At 38.7% G+C, this 16,168-nt stretch overlaps 1 protein-coding gene across 1 annotated transcript in view; it reads right to left on the bottom strand.

Annotated features, from left to right (window-relative positions):
• The window catches only part of LOC128863581 (uncharacterized), a 294,071-nt gene that overhangs the window by 94,464 nt on the left and 183,439 nt on the right, over window positions 1-16,168 (bottom strand). Inside the window, exons 13-14 of the mRNA XM_054102812.1 lie at window positions 11,695-11,833; window positions 2,811-3,020 (exon numbers count right to left, since the gene is read on the bottom strand). Coding sequence (XP_053958787.1) covers window positions 2,811-3,020; window positions 11,695-11,833 — 349 coding nt within the window. The remainder of the gene's footprint in view (window positions 1-2,810; window positions 3,021-11,694; window positions 11,834-16,168) is intronic.

Below are 16,168 nucleotides of genomic sequence, written 5' to 3'. Positions count from 1 at the left end.
GTAGAGCCTTTGGCAAAACCTGGAGTCTGAAACCTGCTGTGGTCCTATGGATATACACAGCACTTATCAGACCAATCATCACTTACACTTCTGTGGTCTGGTGGCGACGGAGCATGGTTAAGTCCACAATCCGGGAACTACACAGGCTGCAAAGAAGTGTATGTTTATGCATCACGGGTGCCATGAGTACAACCTCTGGTGATGCCCTAAATGCTATGCTTGATTTGCTCCCCCTGGATCTTAAGATACAACAGGAAGCAATAAAAGCAATGTGTAGACTCCATAAATATGGTTTCTGGCACGAAGATGGAACTTCGGGACCCAGAAAAATCTTTAAGTTGCTGTCGGAGCAGTATCCACTGTTTTTGGCACCTAAAGATGACCTGATACCCACAGTTTCATTTGGAAGGAAATTTGATGTCAGATTTCCATTGCGTAAGCAAAGGAGCAATCCAGAATGCATGCAAGGAGGTTTGACGGATATTTTCTTTACCGATGGGTCCAAGACTGAAATAGGGTCTGGAGCCGGATGGTACTTAAACTATAGTAATAAGTATCACTATGTTATGGGGGGAATGGCAACTGTTTTCCAAACAGAAGTTTTTGCCATCCTCAAAGTAGCCGAATGGATAATCGAGAGGAGATGGAGCGGGAAACAGATTGGAGTCTTCATTCACAGTCATGCTGCATTGAAGGCCCTGGAGAACGCGAAGAAAACCTCAAAGATTGTTCAAGAATGTAAGAAGAAGCTTAATTCTATGGGTTCCCGGGACACTCCGGTGTTCAAGGAAACGAAATTGCCGACGAATTGGCCAACCGTGGATCAGCGGTGCCCCCACAGGGGCCAGAGCCAATAATCGGAATCAGTCCCGCAGGAATCAAGAATTGGATCAGCGATTATGTATGCAATCTACATAAGTAGCGATGGTTCGGTCTGGAACGCTGCAGAACTGCAAAGAGTTTTGTGACAAGTCCGAACAGAAAACTGTCAAACTTTCTACTAAAACTGAGAAGGAAAGACGTTCGGTTGATGGTCGGCATCATTACAGGACACAACCCATGGGGTCAGCATATGACCACCATTGGAATCATCGAGAATCCGGTATGCGTGTCATGCGTGGAGGAGGCGGATAGCACTGAGCACTTTCTCTGTGAGTGTCCTGCCTTTGCTAGAGCAAGGCTATGAGTATTGGGTTCCGATGTCTTGAGAATGAGTAATATTCGTTCTCTAAAACTGGAGGATATTTACAGATTTGCCAAAAAATCTGGAAAATTCTCACAGGACTAACTATCTCTATATCTGTCTCTATTCTTTCCTATCTCTTTCTCTGATACTTTTCTGCTTCCCTCCTTCCCTCCTTGACTATCTACCACCTTTCCAGAGCTTCAAAAACAATGAGCTCTTTAGCCTGAGTGTTTTAGGAGCCACCAAATCTCCTGGTGCTCCTTGGGTCGACCTTTCGTATTCAAATTCAAATTCAAGGAGGCAATGCTTTTGCAGCAAAGCACTCTCTCACCATGAACGAGGAATGGGCCGCAGCATTATCATGGGATAATATCTAACCGTTGTTGGTGAGTTCGCGCCGCTTATATAACTATCCAATATTTAGCTGATGCATCATGCCGAAGATAGTAAAGAAAGTAAACAAATTTCGACTTGAACACCCTCGCTTTCGTTGAACATACTCGTACCTTCAATTTTCCACTCGCTTCTACTTAGATGACTCGGGGTCATACTCAAGGCTTCACATAGGCTTCACTCCAGTGACTATCTGTTCAATTTTTGTCATCGCTCTGAATGCGGGAAGGCAAATTCTTCCAAACATAAAATTTGATTGTAAGTAAATGAAGGTATTTTTCAACCCAAAACTTCTGATAAAACAAAATGAAATTTGAATTGCATTATTGCTTCGGACTACTGAGAACTTCAATATTTCAAGCAGTGTGCGAAAAGTGGGACGTCTGTTTCTTGAAATGCCAAGGGCATTATGAAGACTGATGATATGACAGCTAAAAGAAGCTTACACGATGCAAGCGAAATACAAAAGCTGCGGGAAACTATAAAAAAAAGGGACTAATTGCCAACAAAATACTGGTTTCGTGAAGGCAATGCAGCCGCACACAAAGCTGAGGCTGCGAGTGCTGCCATACAAGAAGTGCGCTTCGAATTGCTTGGACGAGCTCGCCACACTCCAGATTTAGCTTCCAGTAACTTCCACCTTTCTTTCTCACTTAAAAAGAGAGCTCATTGGCAGTGAGTTTAACGACGATATTGAGCGGCCGTTGAAGCCGTTTTCGAGAATCGAGAGAAATAGTTTATTTTATTTAAGTATAAGAACCTTAGGGAAAAATGTATTAAATGCATGGACATAATGGCAAAATTTTCTCGGTTTTCGAATTTGCATAAGTACCTTGCAAAAAGTACCGCTTGAAAAAGTAGTTGTAGTTCTAAAAAAGTCTCCCTTTTACTTAAATACATAGCATTCATTCTGAGCAAACAGTTAAGAATAAGCAAACCTCCCTGATCACTCACAACAGACCCTATTCGTGGTCTAAGTGGTATTACTGCCTGTATGTGCGATGCGGCTGCCAAACCTATCCTAACATATGTCTTCCTAATATTGGTTTCCTTACGCCCTAATATAATTCATCATATCAGGGCGTAAGGAATTTTGTGAAAAATGTCACCAATAATTTATGATTACCCCCCACATTGTCTACAATCTTTTGTATTGCTTTTTCTTGCTTTTATATTGTTTTTAAAAAATAGTAAAATGTGCATACAAATTCTGTAAAATATTTTCACTTACCACTGGTAACATTTTCAGGAACCCCAGCAGAAATATTATCATAATACTCGATGTGGAGACGCAAAATTGCATTTTCAAAAAGGTTATCGCACATTTGCGGTTAAACCAAATAGGAAGAAGTATGAGAAAAGTCGAACAGGACTGGAGTAAGCCGCAAACACAGCTGATGATCACGAAGAGCGGACGTTGAGTGGGCGAGACAGGTTGCGGCTGTAAGAGAGATTAGAAAAGTGAGAAGTGACTTGTGCAAATTTAAAAGTTTGACATTTGTAGTTCTGCTGTAATTATAATACTAAGTTTTTAATTAGCTATAAATTTAATAAGTAATAATAATAATAAAAGCTTAAGAGCTAAGTGCCCTCCTTCGTGCTCAAAGGAGGACAAACATCTGAATTGGGTAATAGAAATCGGTAGTTTTTGTGTGTGAACTTTGCAATTTTAGCGCTTCGTTGGTCTTTTATATTTCATAGCTCTAGCAAAGCGACTTATTGAAAAGTGTTGACTATTTGTTTGCTTCTTACTATATTCAATTTTAATAATTTTTTTAAGATCATGTACTGCATTCTACTGTAGAAACCATATAAATCTAAGTTGCAAACTTTGTGAAACTTAAAACAATTTTTTACAAAGTTCCAAGAAAACATAAATTGTTTTAATCGGACTTTATAGACAAGTTTATATTGTAGTATGCAATTTTATAGATGGCGATGTGTATTGTCCATCATATCAAAAATTTTGAGCTTTCTTTGTATAGAAGAAAATGCACGATACTGCCAGCAAGAAAACAAAAATGGCTAAACATCAACGCGATTTTCCACCCACTTCACTTTGCAGCACTAAATTTTAATGTTTACTTCCTCGAGAATTGTCTACGAATTCTGGTTAAAAATTTTATATTTTGAAAGTTTTTTCTTTGTATTTTCTTCTCTTTAAATTTGCGCATAGTTTCAAGCTTGTATTTATATGGTTTTTTTAGTAGAAAAAATATAAAAAGTTATTAAGATTATACAATCATAATACATATTTATTCCTGCATATAAAGTACATTTAAAGTTTAACGAAAACAAAAAAGTTTATGCATACTTTGTGGATTTCAAAGCGGCTTTTGACAGGGTACCCAGGAGGCCATTAATTTACAAACTTCGACAGATGGAATGATCCAACAAAATATCAAATCTGGTTCAAAATATATATTCGAATACGAGGACAGGAAGGGAAGTATCAGATTACTTTAAAACCGCTACAGGGGTGAAATAAGGTTGTCCATTATCACCTTTGCTCTTCACATTATACCTGAATGGTCTACATAACTGTTTCAAAGGTGGTCTACCGATTAATGGAATAAATGTACGCCTTCTTCTATATGCTGATGATATTGTTCTCTTAGCTGATAGTCCTAATGTCATGCAAACTATGATTAAAAAACTAGAAATATATTGCGCTGAGTGGAACATGGAAGTAAATTTTATGGAATCTGAGATGATGGTCTTTAGAAAATCTGGTCAACTAGCCAAGGCAGAAAAATGGTGGTACAAAGGTGAGGGAATAAAAGTGGTTGCAGAATATAAATATCTTGCTGTCATTCGCACATCCACAATGGTGTTTGCTTAACATGTGCAAGCCAGAAATAATTCAGCAAAAGCTAGCTAGCGTAGCTAAGCCATACATCTCACACAAAGCTAAATGGAAGCTGTTTCAGGCTGTGTGCAGATCCTTACCAACATACGCCGCTTAAATCTGGGGTTATACGCTGTTCGTAGAAGTAAATAAACTTCAGCGTTATTTTACTAAAAGAATTTTCAAATTACCTGACTTCACCGCGAATTATGCAATAACGCTAGAAACTAACGTAGAAGATAGCTACTTATAAACAAACAACTCAATGACTTAGGTATGGAGGAAATCAGACAAAGATACTTAAATGCAGAGAAGCTAAACGATATACTAAATGACCAAAATTGGTGGACACTAACTGGATTCGTATACTCAGCCTGGCACTATATAGACTTTCTTATAGCAGAGTTCAATTATTAATTAATTTAAGAGCTGTGACAGACATCATCGTTATTGTCACAAACATATTTTTTATTTATTTCTTTATTTACTTCAATATATATATATATACATAATTGGCGCGTACATCCTTTTTGGGTGTTTGGCCGAGCTCCTCCTCCTATTTATGGTTTATGGTGTACGTCTTGATGTTGTTTCACAAATAGAGGGACCTACAGTCTCAAGCCGACTCCGAACGGCAGATATTTTTATGAGGAGCTTTTTCATGACAGAAATACACTCGGAGGTTTGCCATTGCCTGCCGAGGGGCGACCGCTATTAGAAAAAACTTTTTCTTAATTTTTGATCTTACACCGAGATTCGAACCGGCGTTCTCTCTCTGAATTCCGAATGGTAGTCACGCACCAACCCATTCGGCCACGGCGGCCGAGTTTAATATATTAAATGAATTAATGTATGAATCAAATCGATTGTTAACCGTAGTTTTTTATAAATTAAATTTAAATTAAAGAATTCCCTACTACTACTACTACTACTTATTAAGATTATATAAGAAAAACTCAACAAAACTGGTAGGTAATATATTATAAGCACTTCTGCTATATTTATGAAAAGCTCTTTACATATTTTATTTTTGTCTTTGTTTGTGCTTGCTTCCCAAAATTGAGTAGGTCCAATTCTTAACTTGATAACTGAAATCCACTGTTTGTCATAAAAACAAAGAACAAGAGTGTGCGGCGTATTGTGTTTTTGCTACTTGAAATGCTATATCACTATTATTGTTATTGTTATTGTTAAAATTAAAAAAAAAGAAATTAATTCATAAAATAAATACAAGCCAGAGTTTGCGTAGTAAAGTTGAAATTTAAGGAAGCGGAAATAAGCATTAAAATTTATGAGTTTTCTTTCCGACTACGGCCAAGGCTAGAGGCTAAAAAGCGAAAGTACGAAGGCCAACTACTCAGCCGACCAACGAACCGTTAGCCTGTTTAACCCAGCTAAGCGAGCTGTGGCATAGCTAAGGTTGCAAGTAAGTAAATTTGAGTGAGCTGCATAGTTGAGTAGCGTGTTGTGTATTTTGTTGTTTTTGCGTTGTTTTTTTGTTTTTTTTTTTGGAGGAGAGTAGCTGAGTTGCGCTAAGTGGCGTTGAAAAGGGTGAAAAGGGTTTGTGCAGGAGTAAGTAAAATGCTGTTGGCTCCAAATTCACTGCTGGTTCTTTTGTTGGGATATCCGAAAGTACACACACACACTCATATATGCGAATACACATACAATATATAAACCTTATAAATATGTATGTTTTAAAAGGAACCTGGTTTCGAGCCGAGTAGCACGTGCTAGCCTTTGGTTGCCGCAAAGAGTGGCGTGTGACCTTTTTATGAGTGAAAGTGTGCGGCTACAAAGTAGATACTGCACAGCTGCAGATACAGTACACATTCCATTAGGGTACATAAATCATGAATTATGCCAGCAACTAACGAAATTTATGCTTTCACTTTCCATTTATTTTCAATGTTCCTATTTTATGTGATAAAGATAATCATAATAGAAATATAATATAGCAACTGTGTGAAACTTAGGCCGAGGTTCCACTTAAACTTTTATATGTTTTACATGGGTACCTACCGACGACGTTGACCTTACCTCATGGTGATGAAAGAATATAGTGGATCAAATCAAAGCGCCCCAAAATACTCGTATAAGAATTTTAGTTACACTAACCAGCTTCTCATGTAAAGCACTGTCCTCGCACTTTTCTCAACTTACCTACTTTCCTAGTTTCTAACAAACAAGAAGAAAAAAATTTTCATTCTTCAACCCCAAAAACCTTATCCTTCCGATCCTTATTCCCGCACAAGCAAAAGTTAGCGCATTACTTGCATTGTGGCTGCTAAAACAAGCAAAAAACAAAGCAATCGCGGTAATAGCACAGACTCACCAAAATTTATCGAAGTCCTCAACCATCTGTGTGATCCTTCTGACAGAAAAATGTGAAGCACAGATGGCGCTCCAAGCAGTAAGAAGGCGTTGTTCCTAAACAACGACAGGTGGGGGCATTCCCACTACTTAGGACTGGTAGCGGCAGGCAAATCACCTACCCTGCCAGAAAGCAAAATAGATTAACGAAACCAACGCAAGACTGAGTCTTGTCGAGGGCCCTATGCTCCCGAGTGGAGTGAACCAGGAAAGTAAACAACAATTAATACGCGTCGAGGACCCCTTAAAATCTCTGAGATCTTTAAGTCCGCCAACTGGTTTACACAATACAAGGCTAAATTCTACCTGTATTTGGATGTGTGAAACCACATGTACGAGATTGCACCGAACTCTAAAGGTATCAATTTGGTGGTGCTACCAGACCTACTGCTTCTTTGATAAAATCTTGTAGCTGAATCTATTACCAATTCAGTCCAATTCAATCCTTACTGTTCCGAACTGGTGATCACATACCCTTACACCCTTTCAATTTACCTCAACGAACCACTGCCAAGACTTCTGGTGCAAAGTCCACTACAATCTCAGTAATATGTTTGTCGAACGAATCCCATAAGGAATGTACTGCCCTTCTGTACTTAGAATTCTCCCATTTTCAAAGTCCCTATGTCTAAGAATGTCAGCATAGTGGCTGGCAGAGCGAACCCCCTTAAATTATACTATTCATCAGTTCATACAATCCTTACACGATTAAAGACTCTTATTGTCTGAGACTGTCGGCACTAGAATGGCGCAACGAGCCCTACTAAATTATACCATCCATCAGATAATCTAATCTTCCTACTTCAAGGTTTCTATCGTTCCAAAATCTCAACTTAATCACTGGCAAATAAATATATGCCCGAAAATCTCATCATAATCACCCGCATAGAGAGCTCCATTAAATTACCACATTCATGAGTTCATCTCATCTTCACGCCCCTCAAGATTCCTATTGTCTGAGAATTTCGAATCCATCCATTTCAAGATTGCTAATGTCCAAGAATCTCAGTTTGGTGACTGGCGGAGAGAACTCAATTAAATTGTCCGAGAATCTCGAATCCATCCATTTCAAGATCTCTAATGTCCAAGAATCTCAGTTTGGTGACTGGCTGAGAGAACTCAATCAAATTATACTATTCATCTGGTTATTTTATCTTCACATCGGCAAAACTCTTATTGTCCTAGAATATCAGCATTAAATTTGGCACAGAAAACTCGTTCAACAGTCAATCCAATCCTCCCACTCTAAAATTTCCAATGCCCGAAAATCTCAATGTAATCACCGACAGAGAGAACTCCATTAAATTACACCCCTCCTGAGCTCATCTAATCTTCAAAACCCAAAGATTCCTACTATCCGAGAACCTCAGCGTTCAAACTGGCGCAGAGAATCCAACTAAATCTGCATTTCCATGACTTCTAATGTTTAAGAAAACTAGGAGTTATTTTATTTCTGTCCAACGTGAACCTTCCGTCGGATCACTAATATGCCTTTTATTAAAAAAATGCATAGAGACTTCCGTGTTCTATTAAAATCAAGAAAATTCTAAGATTCGGCTTACTTTCAATAAACCTAGTAATGGCAAGCTAGTCGATTGTTTGCAATATTGTTTGAGCCATCTGGCTACCTGATACCCCTGATTAGTTTCCCTCTTAGATGCTCTTAATATCCAAATAACTCTACTTCATATTGATTGTGCCATTGGTTTTGTGGTGCACTGTAGATCTGTGACCGAAATAAGCAATTCATAACAAACAGTTGATCTGTACAAGATTCAAAAAACGTGATAGCTGAGGATCCAGTCATTTCCTATGATGTGACGTACTCGGCTTAATAATAAACTCTTCCTATTAGGTGTTTCGTCGAGCTCCTCCTCCTATTTGCGGTGTGCGCCTTGATGTTTTTCCACAAATGGAGCGACCTACAGTTTCCAGCCGTCTCCGAATGGCAGACATTTTTTATGAAAAGCTTTTTCATGGCAGAAATACACTCGGAGACTTGCAATTGCGTGCTAAGGGGCGACCGCTACCATAAAAAACGTTTCTATTATTTTGCGGTTTCAGGCACAGAGAATAGAGCTTACGCACTCCCGAACGGTAATCGCGAACCAACACATACGGCTACGGCGGCCGCACCAACAACACCTCCAACACCAATAAGCCGTATGGTAGGAAAAGTGTAGAGTGAAACACATTAATACCTTTTTACCGAATCACTGGTGGACCATCGGCGATCTACACTTGAACTGCATTGTCACTGTTGGGATGGACGGTCAGCTGTTGGTTGTTCCAATAGCTGGTCGTGCGTCCTTTCACTCTTTGTCCTGAATTGATCAACCAACGAACCGACAAATTCATTGGCGTAGGCAACTATTTTGTAGTCGAAAAAGTCTTTTCGTATTTTGTCAATAGATGTCGTTGGAGTCATCTATCTCCAGTGCTACCAATCACATTGTGTCATATCATATGGTGTTAGAAAGTGGACATTTTAAGCTTCATTTAACCAAAAAAAATTAAATTCGGAGAAGTTGAAAAAAATTTATAGCTGTTCAAAAATGAGTGAAAATAATGAAGAAATTCGCTATATTTTGAAATTTTTGTATAAAAAAGGGAAGAATGGCACGCAAGCCACCAATGAAATTTGTGAAGTTTACGGAGACGATGATGTATCAGTTCGTGTAGCAGAACAATGGTTCGCTCGCTTCCGTTCTGGAAATTTCGATGTGAAAGGTGCACCTCCCTCCGGTCGACCTATCGTTGAGAAAGTCGATGAAATTATGGAAAATATTGACCAGGACCGTCACATAAGCTGCCATGACATCGCCAAGGCACATTCATCATCAAACGGCTTTAAACCATTTAAAAAAGGCTGGTTACAAAAAGAAGCTCGAGTTGTCTGTGAAAAATTTAATGAACCGAATTAACATCTGCGATTCTTTGCTGAAACGAAATGAAATCGAACCATTTCTAAAGCGAATGGTAACAGGAGACGAAAAGTGGATCAAATACGACAATAATGTGTGAAAAAGATCATGGTGCAAGGGTGGTGAAGCTCAACAAATGGTCGCAAAACCAGGATTGACGCCTCGAAAGGTTATGCTGTGTGTTTGGTGGGATTGGAAAGGAATCATTCACTATGAGCTGCTCCAGCCTGCTCGATCGATTGATTCTACACTTTACTGTCAACAACTGATGAGATTGAAGCAAGAATCGAAAAAAAACGGCCAGAACTGATCAGCAGAAAAGGCGTCGTCTTCCAACAGGACAACGCTAGGCCACACACATCTTTGATGACTCGGCAAAAACTGGGAGAGCGTGTCTGGGAAGTTTTGATGCATCCACCATATAGCCCTGACCTTGCACCATCGGATTACCATTTGTTTCGGTCTATGAAGAACTCCCTTAATGGAGTAAAGTTGGCTTCAAGAGAAGCCTGTGAGAATTACTTGTCGCAGTTTTTCGTCGAGAAACCACAAAAGTTTTACACTGATGGAATAATGTCTATAGAAGAAAAATGACAAAAGGTGGTCTACCAAAATGGTGCATATTTGGTTTAATAAAGTTCATTATAAATATAAAAGAAATGAGTTTTGAGTTGATTTGATGAGTTTGATTACAAATACGAAAAGATTTTTTCGACTACCCAATATTTTTAGACCTTAAATTGATTGGAAGGAATCGAACTCAGTAACCGCAAGCTCATAGCCAATATCATGCACTTAAACAAACGACGCCTACTACTTAGCTCACATTGCAAGTAAAAACCTCAAAAATTTATACAAATTCTTCCACCTGAAAAAGCGCATATTGCCCTAGTAATGCCAACAAAATTAAATTTTTCCTTTTGATATTTACCTTCTCTCATCTAAATTGCAGTCGTTAAGTTTCTAGCCGATTATTTGTCCTTGACAACAAAAACGTGTCGGAGCTACACACACACATGTATATGTGTACATGTCTAGTATGGTATATGGCGCAACCACTTTGTGGCACTTTGGCTCGCACTCAAAGAGGCTGGGGAAAAAGTTTGTGTGAACGGAGTAAACGTAACAACCGGAAGATTTCTGGAAGCAACCTAACCAACCAAATCAACCATTATAAAAAGTGTGGTGGCTGGAAGTGAGCAGTGCACCGCAAAGCCGTTGCTGTATTACCATAATTTCAGCTCACGCCTTGTACTTTTCTCTGGTCTCCATTCCGGTTTTACTCTTTTAGTTTTTTATTTTTGCTCTTTTGCATTTTTGCTTTTTTATTTTTTGTTACTTTGTTTGGGTTTATTTTAAAACATTGCAACTCACCTTTAACCTCAAAAAGTTTGCTTTCATCCCATCGTCACTATTTATAACTCACAGTTACACACTTCTTTGCTCTCTCTACCGCCAAGCTCGGGGCTGTCTAGAGCTTTTTGCGCCATAAAGCATGCAGATGCAGAGTATTTGTGTTTTAAAGTGCTGTAGGTCACGACGGCAGTAAGTGTATACGTGTGTGTGTGGGTAGAGATGAATGAGTACATGGCATACATAGATATAGCCATATGTAAATATGTTTCATAAATTTGTAATAGACCGGATTTCGTGTGAAAGATTCATTGTGGCTCGCTATGTGATTTAAAAAGCTCTTTCGGAAAAGGGGATTAGAAAGACACGTTTGTGTAAGTTTAAATGTGTAAAAGGTGTGCAGAAATATGACCTGATTCCAGTGCATGACTTGGTACCAGTCATAAATACAGCATATCCACATTAATTGCATCATTATAACCAGCCATTCCAGTGGAATTTTATGATCTTCTCAACTTTCCCGAACAAATAAGTCCAATATGCACTCATTTTTCTTAAACACTATCAACTTATCTTCCTTTCTGCATCTTAAATAAATTCTTCTTTCGATTACTTACATTGTTATTACGTTTGGTCAGCATGACAACGTATGTGCCAGACAATGGACATATGCAACGGGTTATGTTCGCCATCAGATGCTTGGTGATGCACAAATCTGAGCGCCAAGTGGACTCAAAGGAAGCTTTGTAGTCATGACTGCAAATATAAATTCGAAAGCATTTTCAATGAAATTTACTGAAATATAATATTGTAAGGACAGCAAAGAAGAGGAAAATATTGGAGAAACTAGTGAAAAAATATTGGAAAATGTATTATTAACAAAGTAATAACAAATAAATAAATTCATAAAGCAAAAAAAAAACAAAACAACAACGCGGTCTTCAACATAAAGAGTCCAGGTTGCTAAAACGGGAAATAAATGGATTTACCACTGCATGCCAGAATCAGACAGAAATTGGCGCATAGATGGCGCGTATAAATCGCAAGTCATGAGGCTTGCGATGTGAACAAAATCTACGACGAGAAGTTCACACAAATCATTGGCTTCGCGAACGCGACCATTAACTGGTTCTCAGTGAATTTAAAATAATCAGCTGATTGACTGAGAAAATTTAGATTCAAAATCCAAAGTAAAAAGAACTCAGAAGGTGTGGCCAAAGATCACACCATTAACTGGCTCTCAGTGAATTTGAAATAATCAGCTGATTGGCTGAGAAACTCTAGATTCAAAACCCGAGGTAAAAAGCATTCAGAAGGTGTGGCCGAGATCAGACCGTTAACTGGTTCTCAGTGAATTTGAAAGAATCAGCTGATTCAGTGAGAAACTTTAGATTCAAGACCCAAGGTAAAAAGAATCAGAAGGTGTGGCCAAGATCAGACCGTTAACCGGCTCTCAGACCGTTAACTGGTTCTCAGTGTTTTGAAAAAATCAGCTGATTGGCTGAGAAATTTTAGATTCAAAACCCAAGGTAAAAAGAATTCAGAAGGTGTGACCAAGATCAGACCATTAATCGGCTCTCAGAAAATTTGAAAGAATCAGCTGATTGACTGGGAAACTTTAGATTTAAAATCCAAGATAAAAAGAATTCAGAAGGTGTGACCAAGATCAGACCATTAATCGGCTCTCAGAAAATTTGAAAGAATCAGCTGATTGACTGGGAAACTTTAGATTCAAAACCCAAGGTAAAAAGAATTCAGAACGTGTTGCCAAGATCAGACCGTTAACCGGCTCTCAGCGAATTTGAAAGAATCAGCTGATTGACTGAGAATCTTTAGATTCAAAACTCAAGGTCAAAAGTATTCGGAAGGTGTGACCAAGATCAGACCATTAACTGGTTCTCAGTGAATTTGAAAGAAACAGCTGATTGACTGGAAACTTTAGATTCAAAACCCAAGGTAAAAAGAATTCAGAAGGTGTGGTCAAAAACAGACCGTTAACCGGCTCTCAGTGAATTCGAAAGAATCAGCTGATTGGCTGTGAAATTTTAAACTCCAAATTCATGGTGAAAAGAACTTAGAAGAATTCTGATTGGCTGACATTGCCATGACTCCGGATTGCTGTTTGTTAACGAAAAAACTGAGATTGTGTTAGTGATATAGGAAAGAACTCAACACAGCCTACGCCAATGTTGCTTCGACGCCGTTTGAACAACGACTGATCGGACGAGTGTGTGAATAAATGAGCGGGAGAGATCGGTTGCCGAGTGCCCGGTGACGTGGTAGCCAAAGTTGCTTACACAATTTTGTTTTTCCCCTTTTATTTTATCGGATACAGGGTTACTTTAAAACTCTTTCTATATAAATAAGGATATGCTTAGTTCTCTAAGTTCTTTTTAATGGTTAGGTTTCGAAGTATTCGATTTGAAAGCTAATTAAAAAAAAAAATTTTTCGTTTGCTTGTACGTCCACTTTTCACAAATAATAGTTCAATTGTGTTGATTAATAAAAATCGTCAATAAACTTAAAACGAAGACTTCCCGTTTGAAAATTGCTCTTTGATAATTTTTGAATTTAGAGTTTTTCCCTAAATGGTTCCCACTTCACATCATTAGGAAAACAAATTGCCTGGAAACTGTTCTGCAAATTATTTTAAAAACTAGGATGTCTTTTTAGCAACGCAGCGGAAAACATGCGATTGCATTTCTGTGACGAAAAATCTCCTCTTAAAAATCTATCGGCCTATAGAAGGCAGAATAAAACCGTATATTTTGAGTAAGCAGAAGTTTAATCGTGAAAATATCTCGAACGCAATTGCGCCAATATAACGCGGGTTACACGCGGCGGAAGGCAGCTCTTCCGAAGGTACGGGAGTTCATAACGGTGGTAATTGAGACTTGATTAATGTCATTTAAGGCATACCGATATATAATTGGACATGGTAGTTGTCGAATGTGTGTGAGGATGGCATCAGTCAGTTTGAAGACAGCGCTTCTGACATGTTTGAGAGGGAGCTCAGCGTACACTAAGAAATCCTGGTTGCCTCTGCTTTAGCATCAAAACAAGAAAGTGGTTGCACTTGTTGGTGTTAAGCTTCTTAATTTGAGTAGTTTATGTCACAAATACTTTGTAGTAGGTTTTAATTTGGTGAAATCAGAAGGCATCCTGTTGCAGTTCTGAGCGCTCTATTGGGGAAGTTCTACAGCTTTATCCACTTTATTCTGCCATTACTCCCCGACAGCCAAGGGAGTGGAGTTTAAAGTCTGCGGGCTGGTTTTCTTGCATATCATCGGCAAGGTTTCTTTGAATTTACTCCAAGTGCTAAGGAAAAGCGATTTAAAAACTAGTTGTGCTTTACATAGTGTGGTGATTACGATCGCGGCTATGTGCACGGATACCGAGAGCGAGAGCACATTCTCTTAATTGACGGGCAATCAACGTCAATTCTAAGTGCAAGTTTTATCACATTTGTGCATGTGGTGATATGGTGATAGAGACTTTGGTCATTAAAACTTGGTTTTGGTGCCTACGTATTTATAAAAACTAGACCTCCACTTGTTATGCTGTCATGCATTGCATTCCTAAGAAGCTTCTATAAATCTCCTTCTCTGTTTATATAAGAATGGTAGAGAACTTATTATAACTCCAAGGACAGTTGATTCCTATAGAGATGATGATTACTTGGATTGTTAAATAGAGGTTTATACCCATGAAATCAGACTTTTTTTACAATGTCAAACGTTTATAAACGAAAAATGGTTACAATTTTAATTTTCAAAATAATAGCCATCGCTAGCGACACATTTTTCCCATCTCTCAGGCAATTTGTGGATGCCGTGCTAAAAAAATTGGCCGTCTTTGGCGCAAACCAATCGTCGAGCCATTTTTTGGCTTCTTCGTGAGAATTGAAGCGCTGCTCGGAAGGTGCGTGGCCCATCGATGCAAACAAATGATAACCGGAAGGCGCCAAGTTTGGTGAGGTAGCCGCATGCACCAGCGGTTCCCAATCGTACGTCTCCACCGATTCCCGGGTCGCTCTTGTTCGATGTGGTGGTGCATTGTCATCAAGAAAAATTACTTTGTGACGCCTATCGGCATATTCTGGGCGTTTTCGGTGTATAGCGCTGTTCAAATCGTCCAATAGTCGTTGGTTGCGTGTAACGTCAACTGTTTCACCTGGTTTTAAGAGCTCGTACCAAATCATACCACGCTGATCCCAGAAAACACATAGCATTGCCTTGCGGCCGAAGCGATTTGGTTTGGCCGTTGTTTTTGGCTTGTGGCCGGGCGGACCATATGATCGTTTACGCTTGGGATTGGAGAAATACTCCCATTTTTCATCACCCGTAACGATTCGATGCAAAAGCGACTTCCTTTTGAACCGGGAGAGCAGAATTTCACAAGGGGTTTCACGATGTCCGCAAATCGTAGTTTGAAGGCACGAAATTCGACATTTTTAAGAGCGGCAAAAATGCATTGTTGTATGAAACGTAACAAACAATGAACTAAATATTGTTGACAGACGAAAAAAACAAGACATTTGGGAAGGTTTAAAAATACTCCTAGCGACATCTAAGGACTAATGGCTGAAATTCTAATTTCATAGGGATAGAAGCTCCAGTCAAACCACTGCTTTGGATCTTCATTGAAAATAATATTATTGTACCAAATCTATTAATTTCGGTTCAAAATGTATGGCTTTGAGTTCTCATAGCTTGTAGGCTAAATTTCTATAAAACTACTAGCAAACACACGGCAAAAACTGCTCTCTCGTTAAAGCAAGGTGTGAGTAGTGAGTAAGACGACAGCAAATCAGCCGACCAAGAACCCAGAGATTACTCAAACACACAAACAGCATTTTTTAAAAAAAATTTCCCCTTTGTTCTCAAAAATTTTTTAATAATAGAAAAAAATAGTTGCTAACTTCTATTAATGCAGATTGATAGTAAATAGTTAATGGTCTTATAGCAAAAAAACCTCTACTCCAATGAGTTGAATAATTCCTGATTTATTCAAGTTTGAAACTTCATTTTACGATTTTTGACACATTTTGACTTCTAGACACGCCTGTTTTGTAAAACTATACAACTTATA

Source organism: Anastrepha ludens, chromosome 5, assembly GCF_028408465.1.
Source record: "Anastrepha ludens isolate Willacy chromosome 5, idAnaLude1.1, whole genome shotgun sequence".
NCBI lineage: Eukaryota > Metazoa > Arthropoda > Insecta > Diptera > Tephritidae > Anastrepha > Anastrepha ludens.
Note: the sequence above shows the minus strand (reverse complement) of the source record. Positions and strands in the feature narration are given on the sequence as shown.